This window comes from Tetrao urogallus, assembly GCF_951394365.1.
Source record: "Tetrao urogallus genome assembly, chromosome: 15".
In the NCBI taxonomy this organism is placed as follows: domain Eukaryota; kingdom Metazoa; phylum Chordata; class Aves; order Galliformes; family Phasianidae; genus Tetrao; species Tetrao urogallus.
In genome coordinates this window covers 14848655-14867920 of record NC_136828.1, presented here as the reverse complement: position 1 = coordinate 14867920, position 19266 = coordinate 14848655, and the positions used below count along the sequence as shown (strand labels likewise).

At 37.4% G+C, this 19266-nt stretch overlaps 1 protein-coding gene across 1 annotated transcript in view; it reads left to right on the top strand.

The window, feature by feature from the left end:
- Nucleotides 1-159: 159 nt before the first annotated feature.
- The window catches only part of SNX29 (sorting nexin 29), a gene marked incomplete at both ends in the record, with an annotated part of 82896 nt that continues 63789 nt past the window's right edge, over nt 160-19266 (top strand). The window contains 6 exons of the mRNA XM_079542764.1: nt 160-370; nt 1403-1500; nt 8096-8390; nt 14494-14558; nt 15320-15372; nt 16340-16464. Of these exons, the coding sequence (XP_079398890.1) occupies nt 160-370; nt 1403-1500; nt 8096-8390; nt 14494-14558; nt 15320-15372; nt 16340-16464 (847 nt within the window). The remainder of the gene's footprint in view (nt 371-1402; nt 1501-8095; nt 8391-14493; nt 14559-15319; nt 15373-16339; nt 16465-19266) is intronic.

Sequence of the window (19266 nt, the reverse complement as noted above, 5' to 3'; positions counted from 1 at the left end):
AGTCTCCGCCTACAGTTTCTGGAGAGACGAAAGGGGCAGTTGGCGCCAAGGCCTCGGCAGGGCGGGAGGTCTGTATGTGCCCCAGCAGCCCTGGCGCTAGCGTTCTCTCAGGAGGTGCTTGTGGCTGCTCCGCGGAACTCTGGGAAAGGCAGTTCGGAGATGCTCTGGGAAGTAGCAGGCTGCTCTGCTTCCCTTACGCCGCGTGGCGGGCGGTTAGGAGTGGCTCGGGCAGCAGTCGCAGGGCGCTATGTTGTAGGGGAGAGCAGCGAGTCATGGGCGCTCCCAGGGGCTGCGTGCAGAGCAGCTGTCGGTCTGGCCGCGCTCTGTTTCTGTCTGAGCTCCGGCCCCACAAAGTTGGCTTCTGCGGCAGGTGAAGGCACACTTCAGCGACAGGATGCACTAGAAGTTGTGAATCTGACATTCCTATAGCAGACTAATTCAGTGATCTGTCATAAGAAAGCTCCGGTTAGGCTGGATTAGCTGGGAAGTGCCAGGTAATGAGACTTGTGACTGATAAGGTCTGATAAGAAGAACTGCTTTTATACAAAGCAAGAAGAAAACCAAACCAGCAACAAAAAAAAGGCACCCTAGAAGGAAGTATCTTTGAAAATGAAGGAAAGGTTCAACAAGGGCAGGCTGCAGACATTTAAAGTACTGAGGCTTAAAACTAAAGTGTGAGAATTTCAATTCAGTGCAAAATCCACTGCAGTTTTGGTTGCAGAATGGCACAAATTCTCCTGAGCGGCATTTGTGTAACTTTATCCTGACTGAAGAGCAAGGTGATTTCTGGCTGTACAGCAGCAGCATGTGTGCCCATGAGATGAAAAATTCTAACCCACAGGTAACATAGGTGTTGATTCACAGCTGTGCTGACATGTCATATCCAGGAATGATGCTGCTGTGCAGGACTGCACTTAGGAAAGCTAAAAATTCCCCATCGATGCTGCAGATAATACTCTTTAAAATAAATAAATAACATCATTCACAATTAGAGACTACACCTCTGCCCAATGGAAGTCTTCAAGCACTACTAGCGTACCATCACCAGGACTGGAGACCCTGTGAAAGGTAGTCTGATTACTCCCTGGTGCAGAGCTCATTTGTAGTTTTCAGGCGTACATTGCTGGGGCTTCTGTTATTCATTGTGGAGTGTAATTAGAAAGATTCGAAATAGTACATAGTACAATAGTAACATAGGTGAGAGTTTAATAAAACTACAAGCAAGTTTCTGAGCTGCCATTTCAAAAGAGAGCAAATTGGGGAAGATCCATACCAGCGTCTGGTAAAGGATTTTTTAAAGACCCAGTTACTTCATTGCTTTAAAAGAAGAAGAAGAAGAAGAAGAATTCACTTCAAGGTGCAGAAATTGAGTTTCTGTTTGTTTTTTTTTCTTTCTTTTTAGAGAACAACACACAGTTCTATGAAGGGCAGGATGAGAAGCAGGAATGGTATGATTTTCTCAGGAGATTAGAAGAAGCGGTTAAAAGGAAAGTTAGAGAAGTAAGAAATACATTCTACAATTTTATTTTATTTCTTTCCTGCCTGCAAGCCTTTTATTAACTTTTGAAAGCATTGCTCGGTTTTAGCAAATTTCACAAGAGACGAAAGTGAACTAAGTTCCTTTGGTTTTTTTGGAAAGAAAGAGATGGATAAAGGAACAAGATGTACATTTGTAATTTTACTGAAGCTGAGATAGAAATAAAATCCTTTTCCCTAGTGGTAACAACATGTATAGCAAAAAAAGAGGAGCTTATTTGTTACCTCTGTTGAATAAGAGATAAAAAATAGTGAGAACCAAGTGAATTCTGTTGGAAAACAAGCAAAGTGAATTCTGCTGGGAACTAAGCGAAGTGAATTCTGCTGACACAGTGGATTCTTATTGTTTGCTTTTCCCCTTGTTGCGAGCATTTAATAAGTCAATTTTATAGTGACTACAGTGCTGCACTGCAAGCTTGTGTTTTCTCTTTGAGCCTTGATAAATCCTGCAAGTCAGGCAAAACTTAACTGGAGGCAGGTAATACTTTTTCAGAGTAATTAAGATTACTAGCACACAGAACATGTAAGCAGCAGTTCTTATGAACACTTTGGAGTTCGTTAAGAACATTTTCTTAATGACAGCTCCCAAAGTACCCAGTTGTGTTATTCACTCTTCCCTTAGCATTTTTTTTTTAAAGGAGTGTCACAAATACATTTTAGTCAGAGGCATTGATGTATGTATTACCACTGTTTTCAAAGGAAAAGAATTACTTGTGATGTCCAACATTCATTCCTTCCTTCTCTGATACTAGTTCCCTGGGTACTTGCTAGAATATTTGTCTACAGAGTTTCAGAAGACATCAGACGTCCTTCAGAGTGTACAAACCTGTTTTGCAGGCTGTGTCACTCATAGGAATTACGTAAACTCAAACATTACATTTTTAACAGAGCTACTAGTTTGTTTTTCCACTTAGGAACAGCTGATAAGCAAAACAGAACCAAAATGGAATCATGAACATTCTAGTGGCAAAATGTATATCGGAATGTAAATGGTGATTGCTATTCTCTTTAGGTTTTAAAGCATGTAAAGTATTACAAAATCTTTGCTTGTTTAAATCTCTCTGCATTAAAATGATTAGAGTAAATGTGCTAGCTCTTCATTTAACAAATACTAAAAAAACTTTTCTCAGTGAGAATCATCTATATATATATGTATTCATCATCACATCTCAATTGGCTTACATTATCAAAATGCTGCTCATCCAAGGTTCTTACAAACACTTCATACCCTGCAGGTAGACTGAAGGAGAAAATAAAAATATTTTTGTTGCTAGAAGACTTCACATAGGTTAACAGTTTCAAACAGTTAACTGCTCACCACTAACAGTAAGGCCATAACAGCAGTCAAAGGGGGAAGAAGAGTGGTTTTAGGGTGCTGGCTAAATTGATTCAGTTTACCTTAAGATCAGATCAACTACTGAACTGTTGTAAAATGGGAAAGGAAAGCATTTGGCCGAGAATGGGAGGAGTATGAAAGGAACAAGACCTCCCTTTCTGGTGTGGCTGCAAGCTGAAATGCAACTGACGCACTGTGACGCCATGCCCTGAAACTAAAAAGGTATTTAAATATGTATATTAGTTATGCACTTAAATGTGCAGCCTGCTATTTAGAATTGCTTTGAAGTAATCTTGAATCTTTAAAAATAAAGCCAAAGGAACAAGTTATTTACCTAAGAAGAAGAAAAGACAAAATTTGCAAGCTAAATTACTAGTACTAAAAGAGGAAGAACATAAGATGCAGTGCTCGGCTTTGGAACTGCCATTGTAGAAACATGGCTGTTTACGTGAAGCACATGTGAAAAGACAGTCTCCAGAGGTATTCTGTAAATTAAATTGAGCATTATTTAAAAGAAGCAAGTGGAGTTAGATGCGTCAAAGTTTTTGTGGAAGATGTGGATTAAGGATGTATCTGAATTCAAACGATACACTCCCCTTGAGGGAAGACTGCATAAGATTTTTTTTTTCCTCTAAATAACTTTCATATATTCACTAGGCCTGTCATGGAATTAAAAATACTGAACTATCTTCAGTTTGATTAGGTGCTAGAAACCAGTACTTCAAAACTCTACCAAATTCTCTTTCTAGGTAGTCCCTGGAGATGTAGCTGGGAATTAGAGAAGACATAGCCACGTTATGTTTTGGCATTATGACTTTTTCAAGATCTGAGTCTGTCCTAAGTTTTGCTGGTGTTCTTGAAAGGGTTAAATGAGCTACAAATAAGCTTTTATGTTTGCACAAGAGCATGTATAATCCAGACTGAGATATCTTGACCTGGAAATGTATTTTCAATGATTAATTTTTTGTAACCCTGCTATTTTTAACAAATGCAGTTTCAGACCTATTACTCTGCCTCTGTTGGACACCCACACGATGGCTGTACTTTGTTTTGTCTTACACGAAGTCTTTCTTTTAAGCTGTTAGACTGGAAGAGCTATAAATAAAATTCTTCTTTGGCTTTCTTATTGTGGCACTGTAGCACCATAAATTCTCTTCCACAGTCCAGTCATAGAATTACTCTAAGCTCACAAATGGGTAAACTCAATGGAATTCAGCAAATTAAATCTTAGGCATTTCATTGTTGTTTGGTGAAGAGTACTTCTGATCTGTACTCCTCTTTTCAAAGCCTCTAATCTAAAGTTAAAGCCGTTCTTTTGGAATAGTTGGAGCACAAACTGGAGGCCTCACAAAGGGTATAAAATCCTTTGTTTTTACTTTAGAAAGAAAAACAACAACAACAAAAACAAAACAACAACAACAAAAAATAGAACAATCAGTTAAAGTACTGAAGCAGCTGGAAATAAATCTTGTTAAATACAGTCCAGGTCTGTGTTCACCCATTCTTATGCTTTCATCTTATGCTTTTGTTACTTTGTTAGCAACATCATGATTAGGACTTCTGTTTCATCAAAATAAATTTGCTTTTGCTGATGAGTTTGTTGGATGTGGAGAATAAACATTATGAACATAATAAGTTAATTAGCATAATATGTTTAGATTCTCTGGAAGCAACAAATTGAAACAGCATGTTTTGGCTCCCCTGAGACATATCTGAGAATCTCAGGGGCTGAGATGACTGAACAACAATGGTAACTTTTAAATATCAGTCCTTCAGAAGATTTTCCTCCACTATTGATAAGTTGTGTTGTTCTAGTGCAAATGAAATAATGGAGAAAATTTACAACTTTGATTACCATGAAATTTTCAGGCTTTTACCTTGATGTATAAGTTTTAAGAAATAGCTAGCATTGAAAGTGGGGCTTATCTAATACAGATACACAAGGCAAGTCCCTAATATCAAAGAGTTCAGCTGCAGCTGATACAGTTTTTCCAGTTTGTTAGTAAAGAATGTTTTTGTGAGGCAATGAAAATCTTGATCTTAGTTTTGAAAATATTCATATACTGTGCTAATGCAGGGTGCTTAGAATGTGCTTATTCATACCTTTTCTTATTGCACTGATTATATGACATGAAGAGGTCCAGTTACCATGCCTACTATTGGGCTCCATAACATTTCTAGGCTAGATCTCCTGCAATATACAAGAGTTTTATTACACTTGTGTTTCATATAGAAACTTACATGCTATCTCCTGGGAAGTGGGAATAGAAAATTAGTTCACAATGCGGGATTTTCATATGTTTCCCCCACTCCCCTTCTTAATACTCCAAAATTTCACTTCAGTCTGGTCCTTTCTTGAACCACATGACTCAACAGGAAGGCTTCACTAATCGGCTGCCTGTCAGACTCATACCCTTAACATGACAGCGTTCTAACGAGTATTAGTGTGTTCCAACCCTCCTTGCACAATTACTGCTTTACATATTGTCCTTAGTAGTTACATAACTATTTTGGCACGTGTGGAATATCAGACAAATGAAAAGAGCATCTTCCTTCCCAGAGGGAAAGTTCTATTATCATTGCTTTTATTTCCTATATAGTCTTTTCTGTAATGATTGCTATTTTAATTACTGTTTTTTAAGGAATATTTCTCCCTTAAGTTTTTTGGTTTTAAATCTTCTTCAGAGACACTAGATCCATCATCACTCTTCAAGGCAGTGGCCTAATTAAAGTGTGCTGTACCAAACAAGAAATATCTACAGTGTTCTTGATTTTGTACTGTGCTGGAAAAAAGTTAAAAAATATTGTGGATAAAGATAGCGTTGTTCTTTGCTGAATGTAAAAGTTAATGAACACAATAAATTGTTTAATAACCTCTTTATTATTTTTTTTATTAACTGTATGTACCCAATTTCTAGAATAGCTTATCTGCTTCCAGCCATAGAGTTAAAGCATGCAATTAACAAGATGTGGATTTCTGAAAATAACTGTTTCAGATAATTTCAATGCTTTTTCAGAAGATAATTGTCTGCAATACTGCTGTTCCTTGAAGTTCAGTAATTTTTTTGAAGAAAAACTGATGTGCTTTTTTTATAGGTAAATTCATCTCACAGATCTTCAGGACTGTTGTACTGAGGCCACTTACAAAGGACTTTTATCTTTGGGCTTTTTCAGCAATTATCTTTAGAGAACTAGAGAGGACTGAGACAAAGACTGAAAACTAAGTCAGCTAGCTGCCTTAGTGGGTGGGGGAAAAAATTACATATACTACCCAGAAGATCTGTGTCAGCACAAAGTGACCAGTCTAAGAGCAACTCTACAGCCAGAATAATTCCTCTGTGAGTCTTAGCTAATGTTGTTTGTGAAGCGAATGCAACAGCCTTTGCAGAAAACTCTCTTTCTCTTGTTAAGTACTATGTAATTGTGCCAACAGAATTTCTGAAGTACAGTCAGGCAAAAAAGCTTCCAGAAGCATTAGCAGAAGAACCCCAAAGCAGTCTAAACAAAGCCTTGTTGAAGTAATTTTTGGTTACATAGACCTTAGGCTAATGGTCTGAGGGATGAATTTTAGTCATCATACACATAATTATTGACATAATAATACTTAATTGAGTATTCTATCCAGAGATTTCATTTTGTTATTTTAATGTTGAAGCTTAAAATAAGTGCTTTTATTTAATTTATTTATGTATTTGTCCAAAGGGAAAGACAAAATTCCCCTTAATTTTTTTCAGGCAACTAATTCCTGCCACCTAAGTATTACAATTTGAGCACATGTAATGATGTGAAATTGGCACTGATGGGGATTTCTGGAAGTATTAGGCTTCTCCAGATGTCAAAATAAACCAGCAGTCAAATTTGAGTTCATGGCAGGAAATGCTCTAGCTGGACGTTCAGTGCTTGGTATGCCTACATTCTGCCAAGGAAACATGTAACTCTAGGTCTTACTGTAACAAAATATTATTGTATATAATTACATCTTACAACTTTCCCTGCATCTCATCTTAAAACTTTCATTAAGGCTAGGAGTATAGTTGAAACATAATGAAACTTGGATCCTTAAAAACTGTATGTCAGATACAGTGTGACATATGTACTAGATTAACATTTTTATAATTACAGACTCCTCTAAGGAGTGGCATGATATTCTCACGGCTAATACTGAAAGCAGTGTGCATACAGATAGAATTACACACTCACTTCAAAGTGAAGCATTAACGTATTTAGTGGAAGAATGCACTTGTAGTGACTGGCTTGGTAAAACAGTCTGGCTGTGAAACTCGATTTCTATTAGCAGCTACAGAAGAAGGAGTTGTTGTTCTAGTTACTGCAAAATCTTTTGATTACTGCAGATATATTCTGGGTGCTAGGTGCCTATGACAGTGGTACATTTTTACTGCATAATAATACATCAATTGTCCCAGTAAAGCTATTAATACTTGCAGTCAGTGGGGAAGGCTAGTGCATCTTTCGGTTATACTCAGCCTTGAACAGTCACTGTTACATTATTTCTAAGTCCAGTGTGTTTTAGGTCAAGTATTTCTATATTATTTAGAAACACCATTTATTGGAATTTTTAATTTCTGGAAGTCTCTGTGTAGAATGGCTCTTCCAGCGTCTTGAGATTCCATCTGCTTATGTGAGATATTTAAATAAATTTGAAATCATATGTTTCATGATAAAAATCAGATCTTATGCTGAAAATTACTTGAGGCAGACATGAAGTCTACATAGTATCCCCAGTCTTGTAAAGCATAGTTTCAAATAAACCTGTGATGCTTGAATTAAGAATGGTGTGTGTCTTTACTCCCAGTTCAGATAGTATCTCTGGGTCATGCTAAAGCAGGCTGTGGTTCTGTGAAATATCATACATGAGATCACCGTGTGTTTCCTGATGGTGGATAAATTTCATTGAATTGCCAGCCATTTTTTAGAACGTGTTCTATACAAAATTTGTAGCTGAATAGGTCTGGGCACACAGAGCCAACAACTCTGAAATAGGCCTACAGCACTACTACAGTTTTTATTATTATTGTACCTAGGAGCCCTTGACAAAAAGACTATGACGTGCTGCAACGTGGTGAACGCACAGCACTGTGTAAGTAGTGAGACAGTGCCGAGAAGTGAATCACAAAATTTAAGAAAATGACTTCAATACGTTGATAGTGGGGGTTGCACAATTGCTGCACAGTTTCTGAAACACGATCCTCTCTGGGATCACAGCACGCCGTAACGCTCGACCTCAGCTCTCCCGCTTTTTGCTGCCGCGCGCGCTGCGACTTCGTGTCCTCAAGGGCTGCCGCCACCTCAGCGGAGGGCGGGAACGCAGCGGCCGCGAGGGCTGAGGAGGCCCTGCGGGGGAGGAGGCTACCGGCGCGGAGCCGTATTTACTTTCCGGGGCGACAGGGCGGCTTTCCGGGGCGGTGCGCGTGCGGTGCTCGGTCCGGATTGGGGCTGCGCAGGCTGAGGGAGCGCGTCTGGAGGAGGGACGGTGCGAGCCTGGCGGCCGCCATGAACAGTAAGTACGGGGCTCCGGCGGGGCCCGCTCCGCTGCCCGGGGTCCCTGATGGCTGCCGGGTCCACGGCGCGCTTTGTGGGCTGAGGTGGCCGCGGGGACCCCCGCCCAGCGAGGCGTGGACCTGCACCGAGGGCCGAGGCGTCTCTCTCTTCCCCGCCTCTGTGCGGTAGGGCTGGGGGCTGCTAGCGGGCACGAGTATCTGCCGGGCCACGCAGAGCGAGGTGCGGCTCCGTGGAGGTTGTGTTGCGCCGCGTTGTGACCCGCCCTCGGCGAGCTCAGGGCACAAGTGATGCTGATCTCATAGCTTTCCGTTGCCTTGGCTGTGCAAGGCCACAGAAAATAAATATTCAGAGAAAATAAATGGCCAAGAATAAATTAAACAAACGAAAAACTTATTCATGTGCAATTGATGAGACAGATGAGAAACGTGATAGGTAGAAAAACTGGTACCTTAAAGTATTTAAAGTGTATCTGCACCTTGAGTATGGCGTTCAGTTCTGGGCCCCTCACTACAGAAGGAGAACATCAAGGCCCTGGAGTGTGTCCAGAGAAGGGCAGTGGAGCTGTGGAGGGCCTGGAATGCAAGTCTTATGGGGAGCAGCTGAGGTAACTGGGATTGTTCAGTCTGGAGGAGACTTGGGAGATATGGCTCTCTGCACCTCCCTGAAAGGAGGTTTTAGCAAGGTGGGGATCAGCCTCTTCTTCCATTTAGCAACAAGGTGACAGGAGGCAATGGATTTAACTAAATTACTATGGGGAGGTTCAGATTGCATATTAAGTAAAGTTTCTTCTCAGAAGGAGTAGTAATGCACTGGAACAGGCTGTGCAGGAGGGTAGTGGAGTCACCATCTCTGGAGGTGTTCAAGAAAAGGGAAGATGTGGCACTGAGTGACATGGTGTAGTGGTTGTGGTGGTGATGGTTGATGACTGGACTAGGTGATCTTGGTGATCTCTTCCAACCTTATTGATTCTATTATGTCTGTTTGCCAAACTCAGATGTGACAAGGAAGCCTTGTGTGTGGTGGTATTCACTTCCAGCCCCAGTGTTCCTTACCTGACTTTTGAGTCCCTAAGAGTTGGAGGAATTTAAGCCACTTGACTGGGCCAGCATGAGTTGTTGGACGGAAGGATCCTGGTAGTCAACAGATATTTTGCTGTAAATATGACAGGATAACTGGCACCTCGTATATCTTGAAGCACATTTATAAGTGTTTTATTGTTAGTTAGTTTCTTTTTACTAAAGAAGGAAGGTGCACCAAAGATACTTTTCATGGCTCTGTTTAAACAATAATAAATTCAGTAATATATTTATTTATACAACTTTGATAATAGATATCTTTTCCAAACTTGAGTGTTGTCTTATCTGTTGTAGATTTTTCTTCCATCCTGATTTAAGGTATGGGGAGATTTCTTGCCAAATGTGCTAGGAAAAAAATGGAAGAGCTAACTGGGATAACTAAATGCTGTACTTTTTAGGGTCAGTAGCCATTACTTAAAATGAAACTGAAAATGAAAACATCTGTAGAGATATAAAGAAAAAAAAAAAAGTTTTGTGGAGAACTGTTAATTGGTGTTGTGAAAAATGCAAGTAACTGTTAAACCTTTCAAACTGTGGGGAAAAAAGAATTCCTCAAATGTTTCAGAGCTTGACACTGTATCGACTAAAACCTAATTCTGAAGTCGTTAGGAGCCTGTTTTCTCATGGAAAGCCTCAGCCCTTCAGTTCAGGCTTCAAGTAGCCTTCTGCAAGTCAGTCCTTGTATAAATCAGAGCAAAGTCTTTCTAAGAGATGCATCTTTGGGAGCTCCATTTGGATTATGTTCTTTGACTCAAAGGCAAGGTGGTATCTCTTGTGGTGTAAAGCCTTGTGATGTTGTTACTAAAAGCCTTATTTTATTAATATATATATACATTTAATAATGGATTCAGAATTAAAGAACAAAAAAGTATTGCTTAAAAGTAATAATGCTTGATGTGACATTAAAGCTACTAATCCAATTGCTTGGCTAATCTACCTGTGTAGCTCATGACCTATGAGTTTTCCATTTTGATTAGATGTCAAGCTAAAAAAATAATACTAATTTTGCTCTTTGTGAAACATCAAAGTTATGAAATACTATGAGGTTTTTGTGGTGGTGGTTGTGGGTTTTCTTTTTCTTTTTTTCTTTTTTTTTTTTTTTTTCCAGAATAACATAAGTAGAAGAGTTAAGGACAGAGAAATGTCTTTGTTTCCTTTATCTGACAGTAACATAGCATAAGATTTATGGAGGGAATTGTTACATAGGGAGGGAATAACACCATGGTCTATACTTATCTCTCTACCCAATTTTAGCCCTTAAACTTAAAAGAGCTGCTCCTTGATGTTTGACCTCCTTTCCTGATGGCTACCTCTATATATAACATGTATTTTTAGCTGTAGTGTATTTCTAGTGGATGTGAAGGCAACTTCCTGTAGATTTTAGCATTACTTAATACTGTTAATTCTACTTGCTAATTACTTACTATTGTTTCATTGGCAGTGTTGAAAAAACTGAACTTTAAAGGGAAATAACATGAGGATCCTAGATTTATGTACTTGTCAAAAATTAGGCATGTTTTGTGTCAGTTTTATGATAGTTTCAAAGCACGTGAAAATAAGGCTTGTTGAGGATGAGGCAGTAGGGTTGTAGTGTAGTACTACAGGGTAGCGTGCAGATCAGGTCTGGTTTGGCCTCTGAACTGGTACTAGAGCAAGCAAGAGCAATTTCAGCCTGAGATTTTATGTACAGGACTTCAAGAGGTGTGTAAGAGAACTCTGAATTTTTGTTTTTAATCTGTATTTTATAAATGATGAAGACAGCCGTACTTGCAAATAATTTGCTGGAAAGCCTGTTTTCCTTACTTGCGTAATGAACGTCTGCGTTGTGTGCAGATATTTCTGTTAAGAGGGAGGTGCAGTACCTTCCTCTGACCTGAGGGAGACCTGAGGATATTTTGAACTTTCTGACTGAGTAGTTGGAGATGAGAGAAGACTTTGTTTTTGCTCTTTATATTATGTTTTCACTTTTTTTTTTTTGTCTAGAATTATGTATGAACTTCCTATTTCTATCTTTTTTTCCTGTAGTACTCTAAATATAACACCTTTCCAAGTAATGCTTTTTTTGTTTGCCTTATGTTTTGCATTTGTATGTGTTTTACTGGAGTTGGATTTTTGCTCTCCTTAATCTATAGGAGGGTATTTTGGTCACTTTGTAACGCACTTGTTATTTAAACAATATAGAACTGATCACACTTGGTATTTTTTTTTCTGAATATATGCGTGTCTGCTTAAAGGCTTTATTTAGAAAATCATTAAGACTGCAAAAGAACAGAATCTTTAATACAGTTGGTAGAGACTCGTTTTTACCTTCCATCTACCTTGAGTCAGAATTAATTTCTAAAATCTTCAAAAAATTGTTGGCGTACTACATTTTCTAGGCTTATTACAAAGAATAAGAATCTATGTTTTGCTTGAAAAAAAAAAAAGGCACGATTTCTCAATTTCTAAAAAAAAAAAAATCAGACTGTAAAAATTATTTTTGTCTAGAATGAACTTGGTGTGTTAAACATGGCAATAGTTGAGTTCTGCAGACTTGCACTTATCAGAAACCCCAGCTGTCTTCAGTATGGATGTTATGTTATGTAGGGTACTAGCCTTGTTAATAGTAAAGGTGACCTGAGCTAGTATGGAAATCATTGGTCATAATGATGTGCTGTCATAATTGTTGTTAGTACAAATTTAAGTTCAGTAAGGACAAAATAGACATTACAGTGCTCTGAATCTGTGTAAACTTAAGGCTGTTTGAGTCTTTTGGAACATTAATTAGAATGCTGATCATTTTGTGTAGGTTTTCTGTATTCTGTGTTCAGATTCTGGTATCTAGTTGCAAACCATTTCCATGTTATCAAATAGATAAAAGAAGTGTCAGAAGAAGCATCAGTTTAAAAACTAACATGGATTGCAGTTGTAAGACAAACTTAACCCACATACTTACTATTTCATTTGAAAAGTGTTTTTATGTTGGGAAATTATTAATTGCATGCATTTGTTGTAATGCAATTTAAAACTCAATACCAAGAAAAATGTCTTGTTATATCTGCTCTCCCATCGAAAGCATAAAGCTGTAGAGGACATGAGTTTGAAGCAGTACAGTGTATCTTCCATTTTGCTTATGTTTGGCATTGCTGTTTATGGAATCTTGTAGTAAAACTTGAGGTTTAATTGTTTCCCTTGTTTTACAGTTGTCAGATTGATTATAAGCCATTAGATAAGTAGACATGTGTTGCTGTTTTTGTCATTAGATGCTTGATATATCAAGTACAAGTTTGTGAAACTAATCTCTGTTGTAGCACAGTGTAAAGTAGTAAGGTTTATATGAATTAAGCTTTATCTTTGTAATGGTATAATTGTTTGGAAGTTAGAACGCACTTGGTGCCAGGTCTGTCTCTAGTGTCATCTGCTAGGGTTGAGAGTTGTTTACATCTTCAGCTGAGTTTGTGTAGGTTATTTGACTAACAGAACCAAACCTCAGACGTCATATGTCTACACAGTGGGAAGCAATTCAGAATCTTAAGTGTGATTTCTTAAAAATCTCTGTAAGCATTCTGAAGCTTCGGAGCTAGATTTACATGTTTTTCCTATTACTTTTTTAAATTTTGGCATCATGTGCATCACAGACACAGCTTTTTTCATCCCTACTCCCAATCTCCCACATTTAAGATGCTTCTTCCTGCTGGGGAGGGAGTGAACTGCTTTTAATATTGTTCTGAAAATAGGAAATTCTGGGGTTGGCAACTTGCAATGCTGCACGGCAAGAGGAGGGGTCCAGTGTCTTTGATATTCCTCTTTACTGGAGGGCTTCCTGAAGGGAGGTTGTGGTGCAAAAGGGTCTGGCCTCTTCTCCCAGGTAAATAGTAGGACCCGAGGAAATGGCCAGAAGTTGTACCAGAGGAGGTTTAGGTTGGATATTAGGAGAAACTTTTTCTCTCAAAGGGTGGTCAGGCACTGGAATGGCTGCCCAGGGAGGTGGTGGAGTCGCCGTCCCTGGTAATGTTCAAGAGGCGCCTGGATGAGGAGCTACGAAAGATGGTTTAGTAGCTTGTGGCACTGATAGGAATGGGAGGGTGCTTGGACTAGATGATCTTGCAGGTCATTTCCAACCTTGTGATTCTGTGGCTTAGTATGTGGTAACTGGAGAAGTTCACTCATGCAGAATTTTAATAATTGGCTTTCAGTCTATGCATACATTAGTTAAATGTTCTTTGGGAGAAAAAGGAGAAAAGAATTAACTACTGGCAGGTCAGAGATGTTTTTTGAGCCTAAGCTCTGAATGAAGAAATATTGGAGGTGATGTAGATTAATTAAACCACAAATTTTGTATATATTCATGTGAGCTTATAAAGCATGTTTAGACAAGCAAAGTACAATGCTACTTGTTGTTGAAATGGTGGAAAAGTTAAAGATTTTCTGGTATAGTAACAAACTGAATTTTATAGGTATTAATCAGGAAGAAGACTACGCTGGCAGTTAAGTGTTTAAAAAAAAAAAAAAAAGCCCTTAACAACTGTTCAGTAGTAATTCCTCTCTTTCCTGTTTTCTCTTTTCTTGTGCTCTAGTGATATGCTGTACTGGTAGTTGTCCCCATATGAGAATTTATGGGATTGCAGTTTTGACTGCATTGTACATGTAATTCAACAACAATGGCAAAAACTTTAATTTATTTCAAGCCTTGCAGTATGGCCCCACAGGTAGCTGTGCTAAGACACCAGGAGCTGGCTTTACTGCCTGTACAGTTACATTATACTTGGTGCAGCTGCAGTATACCCTGTGTCATGAAACCACTCTTATTAAAATAAGAATTTAGATTATTTTTCAAACAGTACTCCTGTATATCAGTGAAAGGTTATCTGAAACATCAAAATACAGACTTATACTACATCATTTTACTTGGAGAAAATTAATCCATAAATTTAATGGAATAACTGGCATATGAAGAATGTTTTTCAGGGCACCAGTGTTGACCACAATATACTTCTCTTAAAATTTTATTTTTTTTCAAATAATAGAACTTTGTTGGATTTTCAGGTTCACAAAACAATGACGTGAAAAGGCAGTTTCTTCTAGAACGGTTACTGGATGCAGTTAAGCAGGTGAGAAATCCAATCAATGTTTCTACAGTATTGTACAATATTCTGTGTCTTCAATACTGACCGGATATGTTATTGCCTTTATTTTGTTTTTATTTTTACCGGACAAAGAAGAAACCTTGTCTTTTGTATAGTACTGCTGAATTTTTGTGTCTGCTAGCAGACGAGTGTTCTGCAGATCTTATTTAAATTTGTTGTATAGACAAGTTATATTTGTAGTGCTTGTATGTCTGAGATAAATTGTTTTCTGTGAGGGCTAAATTGGATAGCATCATACAGTATCAACTTCTTCACGCTGGGGTTTCAGTGAGGGGTAAAAATGGGACTGAGGGAACAGGAAGTTCAGCATGTAGAGTATAATAGATTTGATTCAACTTAAAAGAGCGTGGAAGGTAAAAGAATGCCTTGAAAGTGAGATAATCGTATGTTTTATAGAAAATAGTTCTATAAATGTAGCACTGAGCTGAGAGGGAGCATTTTTTTGTTTCTATGGGTATGCATTTAAAACTCAAAAATAATAATTCTTACTTATTTTTTTTTCTTCAGATAATGCAGGTATGATGTTGTGTCTAGCAAGAACTGCTAGGGTAGTCTGTTAGTGGAATATGATGCTAAAAAGCAATTTTGGTTGCAGAGTGTATTTTCTAATAATCCATCTTGTGCTGTTTTCTTTTTGTCATGAGCTTTTATTTCTTAAATGAAAATATTTCAGTGTATTGTGTGTCTTGCTGTAACAAAACATTCTTAAAGTCTCTTTATTGCAGTGTCAAATACGGTTTGGAGGAAGAAAAGAAATAGCTTCAGATTCTGATAGCAGGTAAAGTATTCCGAGAAATTCTTAATGTACTTAAATTATGCATCATAATTACCTAAAATGTAGGGCTCAAAATACTTCATACACTCAAACTCCACTCCCCGAAACAAACAGAAAAACAAAAACAGCAAAATAATGAGCTACTAAAAAAAGCCAAACCAACTTCCAAATAAACACCTGCCCTCTACCATGATGTAGTACAGGTGTTCTGTTTCACAATTAAAAGGAAGAGGAAATTGCATTGATAGATAGGTGTGTCTGTAACGTGTTTGTGTTATTACTGTAATATATTATTTGTGAGAAAATTTTGGAAATGAAGATAGTATGAGAATTTAGATCAAAATCCAGTAAAATCCACAGTTCTCAGCATTTTGTTCTCATAGCCTTTTTTTCATCTTTGAAGTTACAATTTCTTAGAGTTCTTTGTCTAGAAATCTAGGACTTCTCCATGTTTTTCTGTATTTATTTAACACACCTGTATCCCTCTACGTAGTAAATACTCTAGATGTGTGAGATTTATGTACATGTATATTGGGCATTGCAGAATACTTGACTTTTTTTTTTCTTTTTTTTTTTTTTTTTTTTACTCCAGTCCACTAGTGGCTAAATTCTTAAATTTAAAAAGTGCTGCATGGTTTTCTTGCTTTTGTTCTCAGTGCATGTCAATTTTCAATAATACGAACTCTTTCCCAGAGTCTCATTTGTGTTCTCCTTTTTCAGAATTGGAAAGTCAAGTAGATTTTTTTTTTTTTTGATTATGTGTCTGCTAGCGTTTCTATTTTCAACAGCACTATTTATGTTTAGCTAAAATCAGTCATACCTACCCAAAATTCTTCTTGAGAATCTTTCATTGTACGTAAAATAAAGGTTCTCCTGTACATACTCTTCTTAGAGATTTGGAGAAAACCTGCTCTAGAGAAATGTAGTTGACTGTTCTTTTCACGTGATTTGCATAAAAATTTTGTTGCAGAGTCACTTGCTTGTGCGCTCAGTTTGAAGCTGTGTTACAGCACGGCCTGAGGAGGAGCCGAGGATTAGCATTAACAGCAGCAGCAATCAAACAGGCAGCAGGTTTCTCTAGTAAAACTGAAACAGGTAACTCATTAATCATAACTATTCTATTTAAAAAAAAAAAAAAAAAAAGTGCAAGGAAGCAGAATGATTTCAAATAAACGTTTTGGGTGGTGAACCAAGCTGCAGACTGCAGAGTAATTGGAATCTCATTAAGGGGTGAAAGTGGTTATTGCTTTCTTAATCTAGTATTTAACTTTCATACTAAGTTTCTGTAGGAGTTTAGGAACTGGAAAATGTGCACTTCCTATAGTTCCATCCTGGATAATATCATTGGCAAGTTCGTTTCGACATCTGGTAGTAATGGATATTGTGCAGTTGTGCTGTTTATACTTGAGTGGTTTCATTCTTAATGTTGTTTTACTCTGTTCTTTAACTGCCATTTTCTTTAGCATCAGAACTATTTGACTTCTCAGTACTGATGCCATTTTAAAAGCAAAACTTCTGTTGCTTTTATTGGGCAGTCAGCCAGGGCAGTTGTTTTTTATTACTTTAAAAAAAAAAAAGCTTCCTTTATTTTTGTGCCTTCATTTTGAGGCTTACCTTGTTTTTTTATCAAAAGTATATACAGATATTCCTCATCACTAATTTTGTAGTGAAATTTGACTTACAACTAATCTTCTATAATTTCTTAACCAGTATCCACATCTTATGATAAAGTGTTTATTTTTGAATTTGAAATATGTAACACATGGTGGTTTTTTTTTTTTGTTTGTATTCAATACTCTATGTAACTATATGCTTTAATCTCCAAATATAACTTCCCATTGCACTGTGCAATTGCTTTTAATAGGTGTTACCTTAATGCTTTATGCATAAGTTGTTACAGTGTTGCCTTAAATTTCTCTGACAGCATCTCCTGTTGATGATAGGGTGAACTGATGGGTGTTTGTGTGCTGACCTTTTTTCTAATAAGTTAGAGCCTACAGGCTTAGCTTTCTGAGGAACTAAAGTAGTCATGCTTTTAGAGAAATCTGCATTTCTTTTACTTAATAATGGGCAGATTCTAGGTAACAAGTAAAACAATTCAGAGGTTTATAGAATCTTCACAGATTTTCTCATTTATTCTGTATGCTTTTATTCTCTTGTGTATCTCTTCATTTAACTTTTTATTCTCTTTTTATACTTTTTGTTTGTCTTCATAGGTTAAGTTTATGTGAGAATGAATGCTGTAGCTGATATCAAAACGTGGTTGCATTCCCTGGAGAATTCACTTTAAAACATATTAGGGCAGTACTGCTAAAAGATTCTAAATAGCTCAACTTTTCCATTGCCTCTGCCTTATTAAAGATACTGGACTTACTGAAACCTTTCTGCCAGTGGTACTTTCTTAGCATTTTTTTACTGCACAGATTCAGAGGTTCATAGGCTAATTAAGGTTGGAATTGTCCTCAGGAGGTCTGCAGTCCAGTATACATCTATGAAGTTAAGTGAGATTGTTTGGAGTGTTATCCATCAGGAAACTAGTATTTCCAATTGTGTAAATAATCTCAAATCATCTTCTAACTTGATGCGCTCAAATAAGAAACCATTCATTAATTGACTGAAATTGAAATGCACAGTTGCTGAATGATGTGAATTTTCTTTTCTTTGTCTAAGAAGTTGATGAGCTTGGCTTCAAACTGATCTCTGTGCTCTAAATTTTGGACATTGTTGCTCATTGGTGCTGATTAATGATTCATTGTGCAATGTTATAGCTATTGCAACTGTGATAGAAGAAAAACTACATTGCCTATAGTAAAATTATACAAATTGTTTTTTACGGAAATTAAAATAAATCTTGCATCTAAATAGTATGTATACGATTGCTTGCTATGAAATTTAGCATCAGCTGTTAGGACATAAATTTTCATTTAATTTTACTTTTGAAAAGAATGTGTTCATTTGAAAATGCCACTTGCATCATCTTTTTTCAACAAGGATGTCATGGGAAGACTTTGGATACATGCCTCTACTTAATTTCCACTGAATAGATTTTGATTAAAAACTGATTGTCAGAATCCTTGATATCTGTAAATAAATAGGATACCAAGAAACACTAAGTTTTGCTCTTGGCACAAGAGGAAACCTGCTTATTTTTTTTCTGTTCCTGCAATAATTTCACTTCCTCCTTTTGCATTGTTCTGACTTCTAGCAAGACAGAAAAATTCTGTTGTTAATATGAAAAAATAAAATCATTAAATCATTGTTCACTTGATACAAATCCAACATTGTATGGTCTACTTTCTTTTTTGGGATATATATGTATTTGACTTTTAATGCAGATCAAATAAGCTGTAGTCAAAGGGATATGACATAGGATGCTTTAACATTCTGATATATGCTGTGGACTTACTGTTTTATGTGTTAATCTGTCTATTAAGTTCTAGTTTAGCCAAGTATGCCCATAGTTTGCATGCCATGTAGTCCTGGGCAACCTGCTGTAGGTGACTCTGCTTGAGCAGGGTTTTGGGCCAGGTGACGTCCAGAGGCCTCTTCCAAATTCAGTGTTTTTGTGATTGGCAGTTCCGTCTTTCCTGTATTTCATTGTTCACATTGTCTCATTTGGAACAATTCTGAGTTATTCTTGCACAGATATCAAATCTTATTAGCAAAACTTCTAGTAAATGAGTCTAACCTGTTTGTTCAGTTTTCAAAAATTATGGCACTGTTGACAGCTTTACTAATCTAATGGCTTTCAGTAGAGATTAATAAATAAAATTGTACCCCCAAATGAGTGCATTTCACCAGAAATCATAACGTGTAGTAAAAACCTCTTCGAAACCTGACTGTGTGCTGTTTGTTTAGCAGAGAAAAAGGGGAACATCATGGATGACCTCTTCCTGG